General features: G+C 35.9%; 1 protein-coding gene across 3 annotated transcripts in view; it reads right to left on the minus strand.

The window, feature by feature from the left end:
• LOC143255189 (segmentation protein cap'n'collar-like) overlaps positions 1 to 19,585 on the minus strand; it is a 72,647-nt gene that overhangs the window by 8,198 nt on the left and 44,864 nt on the right. Inside the window, exon 1 of one of the 3 annotated variants that reach the window (XM_076510457.1) lies at positions 17,029 to 17,219. The exons of 1 other annotated variant lie outside the window; for it this stretch is intronic. In XM_076510457.1, coding sequence (XP_076366572.1) covers positions 17,029 to 17,070 — 42 coding nt within the window. In that variant the 5' untranslated portion in view covers positions 17,071 to 17,219. Of the gene's footprint in view, positions 1 to 15,554; positions 15,916 to 17,028; positions 17,220 to 19,585 lie in introns of those variants that run through there. One more of the 3 variants, XM_076510456.1, reaches the window with a different exon arrangement.

The raw sequence follows: 19,585 nt of genomic DNA on the forward strand, positions 1-19,585 counted from the left end.
TATGGTTGCTGACGATATATGAAATAAATCAGTCCTCATGGTAGAGTATTCATAATTCACACACTCCAAATGTTTTTATTTTGGATGAAGCTTACATAATTAGCATGACAAGTAAGTCGTGTATATCCATTGAATTCGTATAAACAGTTTTAATCAAATAATTTTGAAGTGCATATTTCTGCATGAAAGCAGAGAATCTGTACTTCACTAGGCTACAGTACGTAGTATTCAGCCACGTTTATAACTTATTTGATATTTTTGAATGACAGGCACCCATACGACGGCCAGATCAGAAATCCCAAAGTTTTAGACGTAGGCATCCAGAATTTAGAATTGCTCCCTTAGGAAGAGTAACCACTCAGTAGCACTCGCCGTCTACACTGATACTCTTAAGCGAACAGATGGATTGAATGTCAAAGTTATAACTCTACCATAACTGAAACGCAAAACGTGCTCATTGGTGCATCACGACTCAGACCTTGGGCCTTCTGATACGTAGCCTAAACCATTTAATATTTACAGCGATATTGAAACCACCATATGTATTCGTAGGATCAAATATAATGGAAATTCCACCCCTTAACCAAAATGTTTTACTTTTAGTTGAAACAAGGTTACAAGAAATAGAGTAAGAAATATCACAGAAGATAACACCATTCAACCCTATGAATTCTAAACTACAATACAACACAATACGAAGTGCTGAGACGGTAATCGAAATAGGTATTGCATATTAAACGTAACCTACAAATTAGAAATGTGTAAAACACTAATTTTGCTCCGATGTGTATTAAAACTAAATTTCAATCGAATAAAGTACGAAGCATTAGGCGGTAATAGTTTCCCATTGTGTATTAAGATAAACTTCCATACAACAAAATAGAAGCCTAGCAGAAACAATCAAATTTCAATTACGAATTATAATTAAGCCACAAAGAAATGAATTGTGGATCGTTCGATATCACTGTAATCACCCAATGTGTATTAAAGTTGTAACAATATAGTTACGACGAAGTGTGAAGCGTCAGAGAAGGTATTATAATACTATGTTGGGACACGTTTTGCACCCACTTATATGACACACGGAAATGCCGTCACCACAATTTTCGGATGGAATGACATGCCACAAATCCCAAGGAACGATATTCGCGTATTGGGAAGGCTAGACGATGTAGAGCCAAAAAAAGCAAGGTTTCGAAGAAAGTCTAAACTTATTACGAGGGTTTTCAAACCAGATTTCAATCTGTTTTAAATCTAATAACGTTCTCATCCAAAAATCAAACTGATGACCAGTGGTATCTACTACCCTCACCACCATCTACCAAGGCATGACACTTTGGTATATCACTAACAAAATAAGAAAACAGTAAACAGAGATTTGAAAATGATAAGGTTTACCAACCAAAATTTCAAAAAGCTGTATCTCGAAATCAGTGGAGGTTGTCGTGGGAAAGATGGCTGACTAAATCATATTCAGTAATATCTTTAGACCACATACTTTTTAACTGAGGGTTAAGTGGGGGAAGGAGAAGGCTGTGAAAGGGTTCATAAAAATCGTTCTTGTCACCCTTCTCAGAAGTTTGTTTCGGCCAAAATTTCATTGACCACAGTTGACGAAAGAGAAAGTAATTCCAACGGAGATATTAGTATTATTCTTATAGAGAATGATTGTCCTTCAGTACCAAAACTAAATTTCAATTCAACAAGGTACGAACTGTTCAACATCGACAAGAGAAGTAATCAAATGTACATTAAAGCTAAACTACAACATAAAAAAGTATGCAAAACATTTAAACGTTAAGGTAACAGTAAGTCCGACGAGTATTAATTAACAGTTGGACCCTAATGACATGATATTTGATTTAAAACAAATTCCAATGTGTAATTATCTTAAGAAAGTGAAAAAGTAATAAGTATGACATTAGGTTTTTAAAAAGAAAAGCAAATCTAATTAAAGAAAAAATACTTCGTTTATTGCTGAGCACAAAGCTGCACAATGGACTTACTGTAGACTGTCCAAAGAAGGTATTGAAACCGGGTGTTTAATTAAAAAAAACCTTCAAGTATTTTAAAATTATATTGTATAAAACATGTCTGTTCAGATTCACTAATGTTCATCTTAATCTCCAATAAAGTTTATAACAGGATAATTTTCATCATAAATACAATGGACGTTGCCCTAGAATATCGTGTTCATTATCTACTTTCAAATTTTAGTTTGACTGTTGTATTTTGAAATAACGTCTCCAACTTAAGGAATTGAACTTATACATTCAAGCAAAGAGTATACGTTTTAGGCTTCATGTTGAATTTTTTTTTTAACAACACATAAAGTTCAAAACTCTGTCAAAACCAAATAAAAAAAGGCAGAATATAAAAGTTAGCATTCGCTCATCATCTCTCACACACACATAATATAAGTCTGAGTTTAAACTTATCCTATAAGGAAATATTTTTCAAATAACGTGCTGTTCCAAAAGGTACTTAAAAAGTTTCTAGGATACTTGTTTAGTTTAATAATCGTTTCTGACATGAAACAACTTGATGTAAAATACACCGAAGTGAAAATGTAAAATCATAACATCTTAAACGTTTTCCGTAACTGTCCATCAATGGATTATCGATAAGTTTGGATATTTACTATACGAAAACCCAGAGACTAATTTATCGTGGTGGACAGAGCATAAAGATTCTGTTGTGTAGCTTTGTACTAAAATAAGTAAGTAAAAAATCAACGATGAAACCAATAAAACAAGTTTAATTGTTGTTAAACAGAAAACTGCACAATGGGCTCGTCGTGTTCTGCCTGCTACAAGAAACCAAATTCTGGATCCTGAAATTCAATTTTCAGCGTTATAATCCGTTAGATTTACGCTTAGCTACCTGGAGGTGGCGACAAATGAAATAGTTTTACAAATTAAAATATAATAATGAAACTCTTGCTCATGTGTATGATACTGGAAAATATTTTTTATTAAGCAATGTGGAAACCCAAACTTCGCGAATTTTTTATTCTGTGTGCACATGGATTTGCAAAAGGGGTCTCGATTTTCCTGTTTAGCCTCCGTTTCTCGTCACGGAGAACTTTATTTTTGTCCATTCAAATTTACAGAAAAAATTGGGCAACTGAATTTGTTGCACGCAGTGGAGCAAAACGGAGTTGAAGAGGTTGCACGCAGATTTACGGAGTTTCTGTCTCTAAACAAGCAAAAAATCAACAGAAATTACTATATAAGGCTGCAAATCGCTCATAGCTACCAAACACTATCAACCTTACCAGTTGCTGGCACTCCAAGTAAGCTCTAGCTTCACGGATAATCGGCTAGTATATATAATGCCAATCTTGATCATCAAAGAAACCTCACCATTGGTGACTCTGCAGTAAACTTGAGGAGTTATATGATAAAATATGGGGTTCAATCCTTGCTGTGTGTTCAGCACGAATAGTCCATAACACGAATAACAACAAACAAGAAACACTGAAGGGACTTCATAGAAACCAGAACATTCATGTGACACATTGGAGTGTGGGTTCAAAATATATTTTAAAATAATAAAAAATGCACATGGAAAGAAGCGCGCTTTATGTATGAAAATTATTTTTTCTTTCTATTCCTAATAAATGAATAATATAACATTTATAATTAGTTTGAGATAATTTAAAAGCGCTAAAATGCCTGATGGAAAAAATAACTAACAAAGCCTTTATTATTCGAGATGTAACAACACATAGATATTCATGCGTTAGCGTGAGATGCATCATTTATTTGCTTCTTCACGTATCCGCAACAAGAACTCGATATAGTATTTTTCATTATGCTTAATCACGAGATATCCACGTTTATAAATCACATATTCAACGACTTCCTTACATTCGATAATGCCATATTGTATTCGTTAATCCTTACACAACTGCGAATACTGACTAGAAGTGCTCGGCTCAATCCCATATTTAAGATATCCCCCCTTCCCCCCGAAACAACAACAGCACAGGTACATAACGTCGACCACAGGAGCTTACGTCACTGCTAGGCTTAAACTTTTGTAAAGCGGGCGTCGAATTATAAAGTCGCACGAAGTTTCTACAGGCTAAATTATATTCGGGTACACATGAGCTCAAGACACGATAGTTTATTTTGTAAGTGAAACGGATAATGAAATGCAGGCTCACATTGCGAATTGCTAACTAATCCATTTTGTTAAAACGGACGTCCAGGTTTCACGCCGATATATGTGTGTGTGTATAATATAAAAATAAACTAATGCATGGAAAACACCTGCTAATTCTCATATTCTCTTTGTAATTTGATATCCCAGACAAGCCTATCTGTTGAAGGCTTGTGTATTTTACGCAATGATGGCCTTGTTGATTTCTCCATAATGTCGTGCTACATAAAAAGAAATATTTTAACTTTTCACAAACACCAGAAATATTTTTTCTTGCATAAAGAAAGAATTGAATCTAAACACTGCAATCTTTTGTTTCTTTGAATTTCGCGCACAGCTACACGAGGGTTATCTGTGCTAACCGTCCCTAATTTAGCAGTGTAAGACTAGAGGGAAGGCAGCTAGTCATCACCACCCACCGTCAACTCGTGGGCTACTCTTCTACCAACGAATAGTGGGATTGAGCGTAATATTATAATGCCCTCACGGCTGAAAAGGAGAGCATGTTTGGTGCAATGGGGATTCGAACCCGCGACCCTCAGATTACGAGTCGAACGCCTTAACCACTTGGCCATGCCAGGCCATCACTGCAATGAACAATATTGAAAATGTGTCAAAATGAAGAATTTGGTTTCAACGAATTAAATAGTTACATTGGGTGCTTCTATCAAACATATTGGTCAAAATGACTGATAAAAATAGTATTGTAACTCAGTCACCCTGATGCGTTCTAATTTAGGAAGAAATATCTTTTTCGCCGTTACGGGCCCCACATGGCCAGGTGGCTAGGGCGTTTGACTCGTAATATGAGAATCGCAGGTTCGAATCATCGTCACACCAATTATGTTACAGTCAATTCACTATTCGTTAGTAAAAGAAGAGCTCAAGAGTTGGCAGCGGGTGGTGATGACTTGCCTTTCTAGTCTTTCATTGGTAAATTAAGGACGGATAGCGCATATAACTGTCATGTAGCTTTGCGAGAAATTCAAAATAAACAAATTTGTCATCACCTACAACAAATCCAATTTAAATAGTATTAATCATTCTCCTTATTGACCCGTACTTTCCCCAGTATCTCAGCGGCAGATCTGTGGGATTATAATGTTAAAATAGAGTTTCGATACCTGTGATTGATATAACATAGATAAGCTTATTGCGAAGCCTTATGCTTAATAACAACAAAAGCTTTATTGAAAAATTTCGTATTAGACCACTCAGATATTCTAGACGTTATTCGTTTTATTGTGATATTTTATCACTCAACTCACAAAATACATAAATGTCTCAGCAATTTCCAGTTGGTTGTTTTTTGAATTCCGCGCAAGCCTACAAGAGGGCTATCTGCGCTAGCCATCCATAATTTAGCAGTGTAAGACTAGAGGGAAGGCGGCTAGTCATCACCACCCACCGCCAACTCTTGGGCTACTTTTACCAACGAATAGTGGAATTGAGCGTAATATTATAATGCCCTCACGGCTGAAAAGGAGAGCATGTTTGGTATAACGGGGATTCGAACCCGCGACCTCGGATTACGAGTCGAGTGCCTTAACCATCTGGCCATGCCCGACCAAATTAAGAAGATCTTTTTCCATTTGGTGTATATATATTTATATATATATATCGTCGTTTATTTGTATACGGCACCATAAAAATTACTAATTCGTAGGCCTCACTACATTTGAAATACAAATATTTCACCTGAAGACGAAAGGCGGAAGTGTTTCGAAACATCGTTCTCTACAGTCGTGTTCATACAACAGGCAGCTGCCGTCCATTCAAATCAGTTTCATCATGCCTAAACAATCTACCAAAGAGCACGTATAGCATTTGTGACGAAGGTCAGATTTAAGGCACTTATGATGTTGGCGCTCTGCAAAACTTATGACTCTAGGTTAACGTGTATTTATTCTAATAGCATCATTTACTTCACAAAACACGTAACTTCTCAATAAAGTAAGGTTTCTATTCACTATTTAGGTAATATTTCATATCTTTATACCGCTGTGTTGTTCGTTTTAAAATTATATTTGATTCCAATAATCGTAAACATATACAACAAGTACAACCACAAGCTTAATGGCGTCGTGCATTAGCCCACTTTGTTAAACAAAATTTTACGATAAGGCATTTTACATGTTGTTAGAATAAAAATAAATAATAATTATCTTATTGCATCTTATTTGTAAAACTTCTTTGGTACTCCAGTTGAACTTATGTACAGCTGTTTCAAACAAAAAATTCCATTCATTTCAAATTACCAGAGGGCGTTTTTGTATAGCGAAAAGCAACATGCGTGGGTACCAATAAAATCAAACCATTACCTCAGAGTTAAATACAAAAATTTCAAAATATTCATGATATAACTGGATTACGATCCCTAGTTTACGAGTCGAGAGCCCTAACCACCTGGCCATGCCAGGCAGAAGCCATAGAGAAACAAAATATGTTAAAAGCTTACCTAGTTAAAACAATAATAAGAAGAAGAAACGCGATTGGGATGTCTTGAACCTACGAAAAATGAATGAACGAAGATCTGTATGGGCCTTTGGTCTGTTTATGACCTGGAGAAGTGTCATGTACAGCAAATTAATTTTCATTTCACTTTTTTGTTTATATTCGGTTTGGTTTGTCTTAAATTTCGCGCAAAGCTGCACGAGGGCTGTGCTAGCCGTCCCTAATTTGGCAATGTAAGACTAGGTGGAAGGCAGCTAGTTATCACCACCCACCGCCAACTCATGGGCTATTCTTTTACCATCGAATAGTGAGATTGACTCTTTACATCATAACGCCGGATAATGATAATTTATTGCTGTTTGATGGTCAGTTTTTGTATTTCACCCGAGGGCTCCTTCTGACCCCTTTCCTTAGTATAATCTACTAGAAGCGTATTGTACACATTAAAACTCTTTTAATACACTCATAATATTTTTTTTATAATGATATAATCACGTGCTAGCTGTAGGTGGCTTGTTCGTATACTAACTGTAGATATTTATTGGGAAGGGGCACTTAGTACTATCTCCATTATGTTTACGGTAGCAGTCAATCTAGCATAGAAGCTCGTTTTTATACAGATTATTCTAAACGTATTTTAGAATTCTATGACAGAGTGTGTCAGGTAATGGTTGTAAACTATCGTATTTATGTAAGAAACCCTGTGATGTTGATCTCTGTACTGTGAATGCTCTCGTTGGGAGTGAGTTTTTATTTTTGTAATTTAATTTTGATATACGCAGTTTATATTTTTATAATGTTTCTAAGTGATGTTCCTCTAATTTCTACTCGCCAACCTATTAGCATAGTTTACACGTTGACAAGCTTTTTTTTATTTTCATTGATATGTTTGGTCCAAATTAGTTTGGAATAGTAGACCACTTTTAGAAAGTTTGAGGCATACTGGAGGAGAGCTGGAGGTCTACAGGGTTTGGTTGATTTGGTGAACATTACTATTTGTGTCGGGGGGACATTTGTTCTTATTCTATGATATATCTCTGACAGTATTATAGTATTCCATTTAACTGTACTTACATACATATCTGTAGCTGTTGTAGAGGGTGTAGGGCAACTCTTCCAAATTCTTCTACATTTCGCAAAGTACGAGATGAAACCTGCATTTCGATTCTTAAAAGGCATATTGTTACAATGCATGATGAATAGTGCAGGGTTAACCACCCCCACCTCGGGGGACACCTACTTCTTTCTGTTGCTTTTCTTTCTTCAATGACAAGTATTTTTAAGAACATGTAACCTCATTATGTCAAATGATTCTCCAGGTACAATCTAAGGAAGTGTTGTATAATAACAGACTCACAAATAGAGCTACTTAGAAAGTGGGACGGTTTTGTACTTCTACTGTTTCTTATGGGAAAGTTTTATCGTTTTACTATTTTTAGTTGAGACAATAAATAAGGCTGAAAGCTGAGACAATTCAACCTTTTACTATTTTTAATCAGTACAACAGAAAGAACGGATTTATAATTTTACTGTTTCTGTTTGGGACACCCGACATGGCCAGGTGGTTAAGGTACTCGACTCGTAATCTGAGGGTCGCGGGTTCAAACATGCTCGCCCTTTCAGTTGTGAGGGCGTTATAAAGTTATATTCGTTTGTAAAAGAGTAGCCCAAGACCTAGCGGTAGGTAGTGATGACTAGCTGCTTTCCCTCTAGTCTTATACATCTAAATTAGGGACGGCAGGTGTAGATAGCCCTCATGTACCTATGCGCGAAATTCAAAACAAACCAAACTATTTGCGACAAAAAAGGCTACTTTTAATATTTCTGATCAGCACAAAAGTCCCTCTAGTGGCACAGCGGTATACCTGCGGACTTACGATGCGAGAATTCGGGTTTCGATTCCCATGGTGTGCCATCTGAGCTCTGCCCACGTTGTGCTTAACTTCAAACAAACAGTATAAAAGAAACAAAAATTAAAAAAAAACTAGGACAGTATTATACTTTAATTGTTTCTTACCGTGACACCTAGTTACTCTGCGTTTAATGATGAACCAGTGTTTTGACAGGAAACAGCATTTCTTGAAAATATATCCTAAGCTAATCACATCTTGTATCTGGTAGAATTTTGTTTCTATCATAAGTTGAATAGTCAAACCTAATGAATTTTACTTAAACGAACATATTAAAAACTGTTCAAGTTTTATAAACTACAAATTATTACTTTTCCATACTTGTACACGTGTATCACTAAGATTGGTAGAAAACAATCAAATCGCTATATACGTGTTTACAGAGTGAACCAAAATTTCACTATTTCAAATACTTTTCATGTAAGTAAGTAAGTAAGTGACTTTTCCAGACAAGAATACAGAAAATATGACGAGCCTTATCACTCTAAATCTTTCACGTTTGGTGTTCCAGTAATCCATTTTTTATACCGAAAATGTTTCTTTGTAATATAAGCACAAAGCTACACAAAGCGCCATCTGTGCTCTGCTAACCACAAGCATCGAAACAGTTTTTCAGCGACGTGAGTCCGCAGACATACCGCTGTACCATTGGGGGCGTACTGAGAGGGACACTAGTATATATATATATTTACGTGTGTGTAAAACATGATTTTGATTAATAATAAAATCGGATATCATATATCCACGCTCTAGGGTTGATACAACTAGTGCACAAAAATAGAGCTATTAAAGAGGCACTCAGTATATTGCATACTTATGCCACCCAGCGTTCATTATATTTGGCTCTATAAAAATACGAACATGTGTCCCTTTGTCCGTTTTTATCAACTAACACGGAGAAATATTCGCAGTACAATAATAATGCGCGTATTTCTATCAACTTTCATCATAATAATACGTGTACTTTTATTAACTTTCATTAAAATCTCATCATTTGTGACTGAGATAAAAAGCTAAAACAGTTTGAAATGTCGATCCCATTTAAGTGATAAAGATTGTTTTTTGTAATTTCGTGAACTTGATCACTGACTTTGACCCTCTTAAAATTAGACACCTCAGAGTTGATGCATAGTCTAAACGTATGCCAACCTTCGTCCAAATCCATTCAGCCATTTTTGAGAAAACTTGTTGACGAACATACAACCAAACACGCACACACACACACAGGGTGAAACATAACCTCCGCCCACCTTCGCAGGCTGAGGTAGTAAAAATGGAATAAACAAGAATAATCTTTCTTTGTTTATTTTTTATAATGTCAAGCCGGAATCGATACATGGATGATCTATCTAGCTGTACTAACATGGAATGTTTCAATTCTACTAAAGTTATTGAAACTTAAAATATATCTCTTCTTTGGCTCAGACTGACGAACTTACAATGATTTGCTAAACTAGAGATATGTTTTTAATTTATTTTAAGAAATTCAGTTTTTACAGTCTTGACTTTCATGTTTTAATACTTTTTGTAACATTAAAACTTTCTATATTACTATAGCTGGCTAGGTCACATATATATCGAATTATACTTGTCCTTAAAAAATTGTTTATATTTTCTTTTGATATTATAAATGTCGTAAGAGCATTTTATTATATTCCAACAAATGTTTTGCATTTTAATAGTACACGCACTGCTTATCACGTAAAAAACAAAATTGAATACGATAGTGTTCAAACGTTTGTGTTAACGTGAAAGCTACACGAAAGGTTATCTGCGCTCTGTCTACCACAAGGAATCGAACCATGGCTATCAGGGTAGTGAGTCAATAAACTAAAAGTAATGCACTTAGAGATATGCTCTACAGACATAGGTATCTCTTTGTCTAAATCTTTATCGATAGTCCCAAGATATAAGGGCCAGGCATGACAAGATGGTTAAGGCGCTCTATTCGTAATTTGAAGGTTGCAGATACGAGTCCCCCTTCACACCAAACATGCTCGCCCTTTCAGCCGTGTGAACGTTTTATTGTGATAGTCATCCCACTCTTCACTGGCAAATGAGTAGCTCAAGAGTTGGTAGTGAGTAATGATAACTAGCTGCCTTCCCCCAAGTCTTATACTGCTAAATTAAGGATGGCTAGCAAAGATAACCCTCGTATAGCTTTGCGCAAAATTAAAACAAACAAACAAACAAAAGAAACAATAAGCTCGATAAAGATCATTTGCAGTTCCTCAGTGGGTAATCTTAAATCAGGGAATCGATTCCCCATGATAGACAGAGTGTAGATAGTCCATTGTGTTGTTTTGCACCAAATCATTCAAAAAAGATAATTTGAAATTAACTCTTGTTTATACACAGAATCGGGCCGAGCGTGGCCCAATGATTAGGGTGTCAGCCTTTGGATGTGTGGGTCTGTATTACTAGCGTCGTCCTATTATAAAAAGGAAAATAGTGATAAAATAATCGAGTTCCTTACTTTGAGGCCATAGTTATGTAATAAAGATGACGTCAAATATCAATTTTGGGTAAGATTGCCCAGAAATTGCTGTTGCCTAGATGCCTTCCCTCTATATTTTAGCATTTCAAAATTACAACAAGCCATGTGACACACACTCTGTTGAAGGCTGAGGAAGTTATATTATATGCAAATCAGCAACTAAAGTGACAACCATAGCCGGAATGAAGTCGTTACATTTGTAGTGTGATTCTACCGAAAATTGAGAGGTTTGGGAAGGGTATGTCACAAAGTAAGATACACCCAGATTATAAAGATGTAAACAGTTATGGCAGTTTATATGCCAGGAATATTTCTTGTACTTGACTGTATCGGAAAACAAAGGAATATTTCATAACTCGAGGCATCAAGACCATCAGTAGAAACCTTCAATAGGTTGTAACCAAGTAAAGTTCAGCATGTCAGACAGAGGTGTCGTTAGGCACTTAAAAGATTCAGGGCTTGGGCTCATAGGCGATGGAATTTGCATGTTTTAAATATAATACTGATCACGGTTTACTATTCTGAATTTTAGGAATACTGACTGGGTATTCGAAATAGAATCGGGCGCCAATCTTATGTGCTAGTGCCTAGCGGCGCCTCTGGTATTAGATCAAGTGAAAATTCTCAAACAAAAATATTAGTGTAACAAAAAAACCGTCCACCTGCCTCAGGCAACAGTTGGCAATATAACCGAGAAGGGTCTTTTTTCTGGAAAGGAGACCAACAGAATACAGGCTCATCCAGAAAAAAACAACAACCCGAAAACATCAGTAATATCTCCTGTTCAACCGTAGTATATCTCGTGTAGGTGGACAATAAAACGAATGTTCATGCCTTTGTTTATGAAGATAAATTAATCAAATCATCGGACGCTACGTCTATGTATTTCTGTGCGATCGGATTGTTGAAGCGAAAGCGGGAAACCGTTTTACTGGTACAATAGAGGGATTATGGAAAGTAAGGAGGAAGAAGACGAGTGTTCTTTGAGCATAACTGCCTTACTACGGATCCTCCTGCAACGAAAACAATGCTGCAGAGCAGTTATCATGATGCACAGTGGTCAGATAGAGCATGACCGGACGTACGATACGGACTATATCGATGTGGTGTAGCTCCAAACTCGTTTAGAAATAGCACACTTGATCTCTGTATAGATATTTCTGTGGGTACACGTGTGTTTCAACGCGGTAATATATAAGGAAATAAGCGAAATAACTAAACGACTGACGTAACAAAAAACAGCAAGTAATTCTAAATTATTACAGATGAGTCAGGCATTTGCTTATACGTATATACATACATTAACGTGTCTTATTTATTTTCAAGTTTAGTGTAAAAATTAAATTTTACTTCAAAAATCCGACGGAGAAAACGAATAACGAATGAAACTAGAGGAGCACTCAGCAGGGAGCATGATTTTACCTTACAGCGTTGACCATATTCGGTTTATAAAGTTGGACCGGCATGGCCAGGTGGGTTAAGGCGTTTGACTCGTAATCTGAGGGTCAGTTCGAATCCCCGTTGCACCAAACATGTTCGCCCTTTCAGCCGTGGGAGGCGTTATAATGTTACGGTCAATCCCACTACTCGTTGGTAAAAGAGTAGCCCAAGAGTTGGGGGTGGATGGTGATGACTAGTTGCCTTCCCTCTAGTCTTACACTGCTAAATTAAGGACGGCTAGCGCAGATAGCCCTCGTGTAGCCTTGCGCGAAATTAAAAAACAAACAAACAAAGGTTGTTTTTTTTAAAAAAAAGAAAGTCTGTTCGTACATCCGTCGTTATTGACAGACACGGACCATTTGTAGAACAACAATTAGGAATAATATTAACATACGCGTACCAAGTGTTATCAAAATCCAGTAATTTTATAATAAGTTATAGAGTAGTAATATTGTGCAAAATTTGTCCAAATTTTAGCAGACATGGATTTTTATTTTCGTGACCTTTGATCTTGTTGACCCTCTAAAAACTAGTCACTCCTAATTTGGGTCATAGTCCATATCAGTTTAGCCGTTTTTGAGAAATCGCGCTGACAAACACAAACACACAGGGGTTAAAATATAACCTCCGTAAACCTTTGGTGACGCAGGTTATAATATAAGCAGTTGATTGTTGTTGTCATGGCAACTTTCTAAAGTTTAAAGTTTGTTACATGAATTAAAAATCTGGAAAAAAAAGGCAGAAGATTGATTTTATGCGATGGAATAAAAACCAATTAGTAAGCATAACATGGCTTACGAAACGCCTTTCGTGTTGATAAAAGTCAATTAGTAAGCATAATGTGACTTACGAAACACCTTTCGTGTTGATAAAAAAATCAATTAGTAAGCATAATATGACTTACGAGCACTTCTCGTATTAATCAGACCCGGCATGGCTAAGTGACGGTCGAGGGTTTTAATCTCCGTTCTACCAAACATACTTGACCTTTTAGCCGTTGGGGTGTTATAATGTACGATCAATCCCACTCTTTGTTGGTGAAAGAGTAACGCAAGAGGTGGCATTTGGAGGTGACGAATAACTGCCTTCATCTAGTCTTACACTGTTAGATTAGGGACTTCTACTGCAGATAATCCTCGTGTAGTTTTACGCAAAATTAAAACAAACAAACAAACAAATAAATTGTTCTTGATTCTACATTAAAGTGCGGAAACTGTCTCTAAATAAACAGGTTGAGACAGTGCTACAGTCGATGTTAAACATCGAATATTGAACGACAAAACGCATGGTTTGTAGTTAACATACACCGATTGTCCCAAAAATTTTGATATTCGCCAATAGAAATGATAGTAATTTCGCTAGAGAGTCACAGTACGTTGTATCTCTAAATTGAGTGGCTCAGAAAACGTTTCATATAATTGTGTTACTGTCACTGCTCTATGTTTTTTCATTCGGAGCAAAGCCACATTGGGCTATCTGCTGTGTCAACCACGAGGAATCGAACTCTGGATTTCAGCGTCGTACGTCAGTGAATTTACTTGGGAACGAGACTGTCACAGAAAATAAACCAAATTAATTATACAACGATATCTGGCGTAGAAGGTTTCGCAAAAAAACAACAACCACAACACGTCGTACAAATACAATAATGTGAATCTCCTAGGAAACTGTATTTAAGGGGGGAGGATATCCAGTAATAATAACGGCGGAGAGATTTGATAATTTGATGACCATGGTATTAGAGGTTTATCAGAATAATATACATGAATTACGAGGTTGATTATTTACACATGTCTAGCATAGAGTATTGAACGAAAGACATGAAGAACAGTATCACGAACACATGAAATGTTTTAATTATTGGCACAAAATTAGAAACGCTCCATCAAAATTCGATCTCTTTCTAACGTGTGTTATGAGCATCTGACTGAAAGGTGAGAACAGCCTTGGAAACAAATACAAGTTACACGTCTTGTTAGCTCATTAAAGAAAAGTTAGCACTTATTATTATGATTTCAGCATTTCACTGAAGAATAAAAATTGTAAAGAAGGTTCTGATGTTTAGTTTCTGCGCCACCTGGTGAACTTCGAGCGACTGAATTTAAATAGATCAATAGATTTGATATCAAATATTTATTATTTAGCCATTATATGTGGTTTCCTTTAGAATTTCAATGGACTTTGGATGACCAACAAGATACGACAATGTTCCTTTACTTCTGATCAACTTCCAGCTAGTCCTTCTGTGATATTTAAAGCTCAACCTATGTTACATAAGTATGTGAAAAAAAAATCACTTTCAAACCTAAAGTGATTATTGCACTTCGAACATGTAACACAAAAAAACATAGGTTTGTGTGATGTTTGTTTTAGATTACGCACAAACCTACACGAGGGCTACCTGCGCTAGCCGTCCCCAATTTTGCAGTGTAAGACTAGAGGAAAGACAGCTAGTCACCACTACCCACCGCTAACTCTTGGGCTACTCTTTTACTAACGAATAGTGGGATTGACCGTAACATTATAACAGCCTCACGGCTGAAAGAGCGACCATGTTTGGTGTGACGGGGATTCGAACTCGCGACCTTCGGATTACGAGTCGACCTTCTTAACCACTTGGCCATGACGAGCCATATACATATGTATATACCATTTTTTTTTTGTGGCTCATTTGTTATTACGGATTGTGTAATAAACAAAATCATGAATCTACAAGTAACATGGTAAATAACTAGTTTATAAAAACGTTTTTAAGGAATCTGTCGTGGGTATTTGTTAGTTCTAGGGTTACAAATTTTAGCAATTAAAGAATGCAGAAATTAGATTTGCCAAATTAACAATAACTTAAGGCAAATCAAAAGGTCACAAAATCTGCCTTATTTCAGTTATATTGTTTTCTATATAAAGTCTGATCTAATTACGACATATGTAATTCAAAAAATAAGTTTTGTTTGTTGGTAGGTCTCCTCAGACTTTCCAATAATGTTTCTAGTTGACCTGATTTTTTTTTTCTAGTTTTGCAATATATATTTTCTTAGGCATTATACATAATTTGTACATAATCTTGTGGAAAAACAATGATTTACCTGAAAATTATCACAATGAGGACAGCCACAGGTTTTATAAGGTCGGTGATTGTAGTCAGACTTTAGTACAACAGGGGAGAATTGATAGAGAGGAAAAACGGTAAACGTGGTGGCCATCGGTTACACTTATGTCCCTGTATTTGCCAAAGAGCAACAAACAATAACAGTGTTGGTCTCGAAGAGCAACGCAAGTGATCAAGATGGCGACAAGACTATCCGGTTGTAACTGCATTTCCAGAGACTAGACTAGTACTTTGAACATGAGGGTAGAGGATGGTAAATTAGACACGCAACGTATGATAAATACGAAAGATATAAACAATACCTCTTGTGCAATACGGATGACAAGACCTATCGCTGGTTTGAATATAAATATATTCGTTCTCATAAACCTAAAAAAAAAGTTATTTTGTTTTAGCTGGTATTAAATCCAAGATTGAGTGCGTGCTGCCCAGTTTACTGAGTGTAACTAACCAATCAGATGCTGAAGCACGGTTTGCTACCTGATGTAACTCTTCATCAGAGATTCCGTAGATGTTGTGTTAGTAATGTGAATTAGAGAGGACGTATCTTCTAGCGTGCAGAGCGTGACCCTTAACCTTCAGTACTGATTATTTGTTTCGCCTGAATATACTGATCCTAATGGAGTTTTCACTAGATCAAACGGATAAGAAAGAAAGAGTCAGTTGTTCTAGGAGCTAAAATGGAGAATCATTTGTTCCAGGAGCCCATTTCTTCACGGGTGTCATTATCAATGAAACTGTACAAAGAAGCACTTTTCGCTATTTTCACCTTCGGAGCAAAACAGTGCAAGCATATTTTGCATACACAACTGATGGCTCTGCTTACAGGCCAAAGTGGTCAACCTCTATACACAACATGAGCCTTTTAAGATAAAATTTTATCGTTTTCGTAAAACCTTATAAAGTCACAGACGAATACAACTAAACCTTTTCGTACCTTCACAAGAGACATAAGAATTTCTAACCATTTTCTTATTATATGCGCTACTTAGATGTAGAGGCACGTTTGATTTGATTCTTGGTTGATTCAATTTATGTGGTAATAACAGGTTGACCATAAAGAGATATGCTTCTTACAGATGAGTCAGTTTTCAAGAAACCTATATATATATATATATATATGTAGCAGCGCACATCAGTAAAATATTTTAAAGGTATTTAATAATTAAATAAAAATAAAATAGATCTAGTTAGTCAATTTATACCTTGATAAATAAATCTGTGATAGATTTCAACTTTTAAATTTATTTTTAGACACAGCTATATATATGTCACGAAAGGACACAGAAACTAAAGAAAAAATAATGTTTGACTTTATTTTAGTTTTCAAAATACTGTTCTTACTGATTAAATCCTGAACAAGGCATTCATTCCCTTTTAAGCCTTTTTAAAAACATATTACATTCTTTGCATTCTAATAATCTTATTTTGGCTAACTGCTTTTGACTTACCTGCCGGAAGACTTGTGGCACGGAATACGTTACCGATTGCATTGGTTACTTCTATTCTTACTAATACTGTTCTTCTTGGGATTTTGAACAGTTAGGCTTGGACAGCTGGCGTTAGATTAGACCTGACCTTCTGGCGCAAAGTTTATCTCTATAATACAATACGTATGCTTCGGCACTGCTATATTTATGAATATATGCATACTACAATGAAAATATACATCCCGAATGGCTTGGTCGAGGGAGGGTCTTTTAGCCCAGCCAACGGGCTGTCGTTTAGCGACTCGCGCCCCAAGGCTGATTGTACGGCGTCGTTACAGTTCTAAAGTAGGAGTCTTCTCAGTTATTTCTTGTCGAATTTCTCATTAAAATGTATATGTTACAAATATTTGAACAATTTAGAGACATTCATGTAGAGATTAGTACACCACCTATTCTAAATATCTGTATAGAGCAATGATTAGACCAGTAACCTATACAAAAACGACTATTTTACTCGCTTAACTTGTTCTTGTTCGCCTGTTTAAGGAACACATGAAAAATAATCGTCTTGAGTCAATAAATATACTAATAGTTTGATAACGATTTTATTTTAAAACAAGTTATGTATTTATGTTTAATATACAAGTTACCAACTTGCTGATGAACGAAATATCAGAATAAAAATGTTGCTGCTGTTATAGTCTTTATAATAAGAGCTTCGACCGTATGTCGCCTGATGATACTGTTATTAAAGCCAACATGGGAGTAATAGTATTTAATGTAATTTCTTTCTGTTTTGCTGACTCTATGAAAACTACTTCTTTTATATTGATTTTTAAATATCTCGGGATTTTTCGAAAACTATTGCCCTCCGAATTAATTCAAGTCCATTTGTATGGGTGTACCCCACACAGAATGTTTTGTTTTTACTATTGAATATACCTCGTTTCTATGGTGTTTTGTAGAACAAACATCGTTGCTAGGTGGTTTTGAAATCAAATTTCGTTGTTTTGTTTTCAACGAAATCATAATTTTCAGGCAGGACTTTATAGATTATAGAAAGACTACAAGACACTAATAAATTACTGAATTGACGACAAAAGAAAATATCCTTACACCTTTGTAACGGACTGGACAATCAATATTCAGCACATCAGATACAGAAGGGCAATTAAACACAGTTTGTTTGTGTGAATATGTAGAGCATAAAGATCGGCAGGACACACTGAAAAATTTTGCAAATGTCAACTGGCTGTCTATACAACAGCAAATTACTTTTGCAAATGTCAACTGGCTGTCTATACAACAGCAAATTACTTTTGCAAATGTCAACTGGCTGTCTATACAACAGCAAATTACTTTTGCAAATGTCAACTGGCTGTCTATACAACAGCAAATTACTTATATAGTCGTGGCGATGTTTCGTCATTCGACTTATTGTATTATATTCACTTTATGTGCCACGTTTATAGTCAGCTATTTATTAAATATAAACCACAAACTAAAATCTTTGAATTTCAAAAATGTTGGTATTGAATAATCGTAAGGTGAAGGGCTCGGCATGGCCAGGTGGTTAAAGCACTCAGCTCGTAATCTGAGGGTCGCAGGTTCGAATCCCCATCACACTAGACATGCTCGCCATTTCAGCTATGGGAGCGTTATAAAGTGACGGTCAATCTCACTATTCGTTGGTAAAAGAGCAGCCCAAGAGTTGGCGGGTGGGTGGCGATGACTAGCTGTCTTTCTTCTAGTCTTACACTGCTAAATTAGGGACGGCTAGCGCAGATAGCCCGTGTGTAGCTTTGCGCGTAATTCAAAACAAAACAAATCAAACTAAGGTGAAGTTAAAACAATTTTTTAAAGAGTCTTAATCTCGATTACGTTACCGCCTCTAACAATGAGATAGATAGACTACCGTAGTATGTAAGTAAATATATATATTGATTGTATACTAACCTTATTTTCCTATCTGTTGCATTAAAAAATATGAGTACGTAAAAAAACCCGGCGAAATTATATTATTTGCTTCGTAGGATAGCGTTAATGAACAGAAATCTGTAGTTATCACTGTAGGTGGCGATGCGTGACTTGATGTGCACGTGCCTGTTGGCATCTTCAAGTTCTTTCAATGAACACGGCACGCTTCGGACAATCGACGAGTGTTATATAACCGGTTTTAAAGGTACCGTTCTTTCACATATACATGGAGTGGTTTGATGTTTCTTTCTTAGTCAACAAGTTTTAACGAATATAATTTGAGCGCTTCCATTCCAAAACAAGCACAAGCCAATCTAGGAAATACATTGTTTAATTAGCCTAACAATGGCGTATCTTAATTAGTATCACTACAGTTGGAAGACCTTATGGTAAACATTGTAAATTGCATTATGAATTGTAATTTGCTCTTTCTTTCTTAGAAGCTTTATTTGTTTACTTAAAAACAACAACAATAAAATGCTAACGGCATTTATGCAATATTTTAGAAATACCCATTTTTGGAAACTAAAATATTGAAATGTAAACAATAGAACGAACTGATACGTTATAACAAAACTATTTTATACATGCAAGTTAACGC

The sequence above is a fragment of the Tachypleus tridentatus genome, chromosome 7, assembly GCF_004210375.1.
Source record: "Tachypleus tridentatus isolate NWPU-2018 chromosome 7, ASM421037v1, whole genome shotgun sequence".
Taxonomy (NCBI): Eukaryota; Metazoa; Arthropoda; class Merostomata; order Xiphosura; family Limulidae; genus Tachypleus; species Tachypleus tridentatus.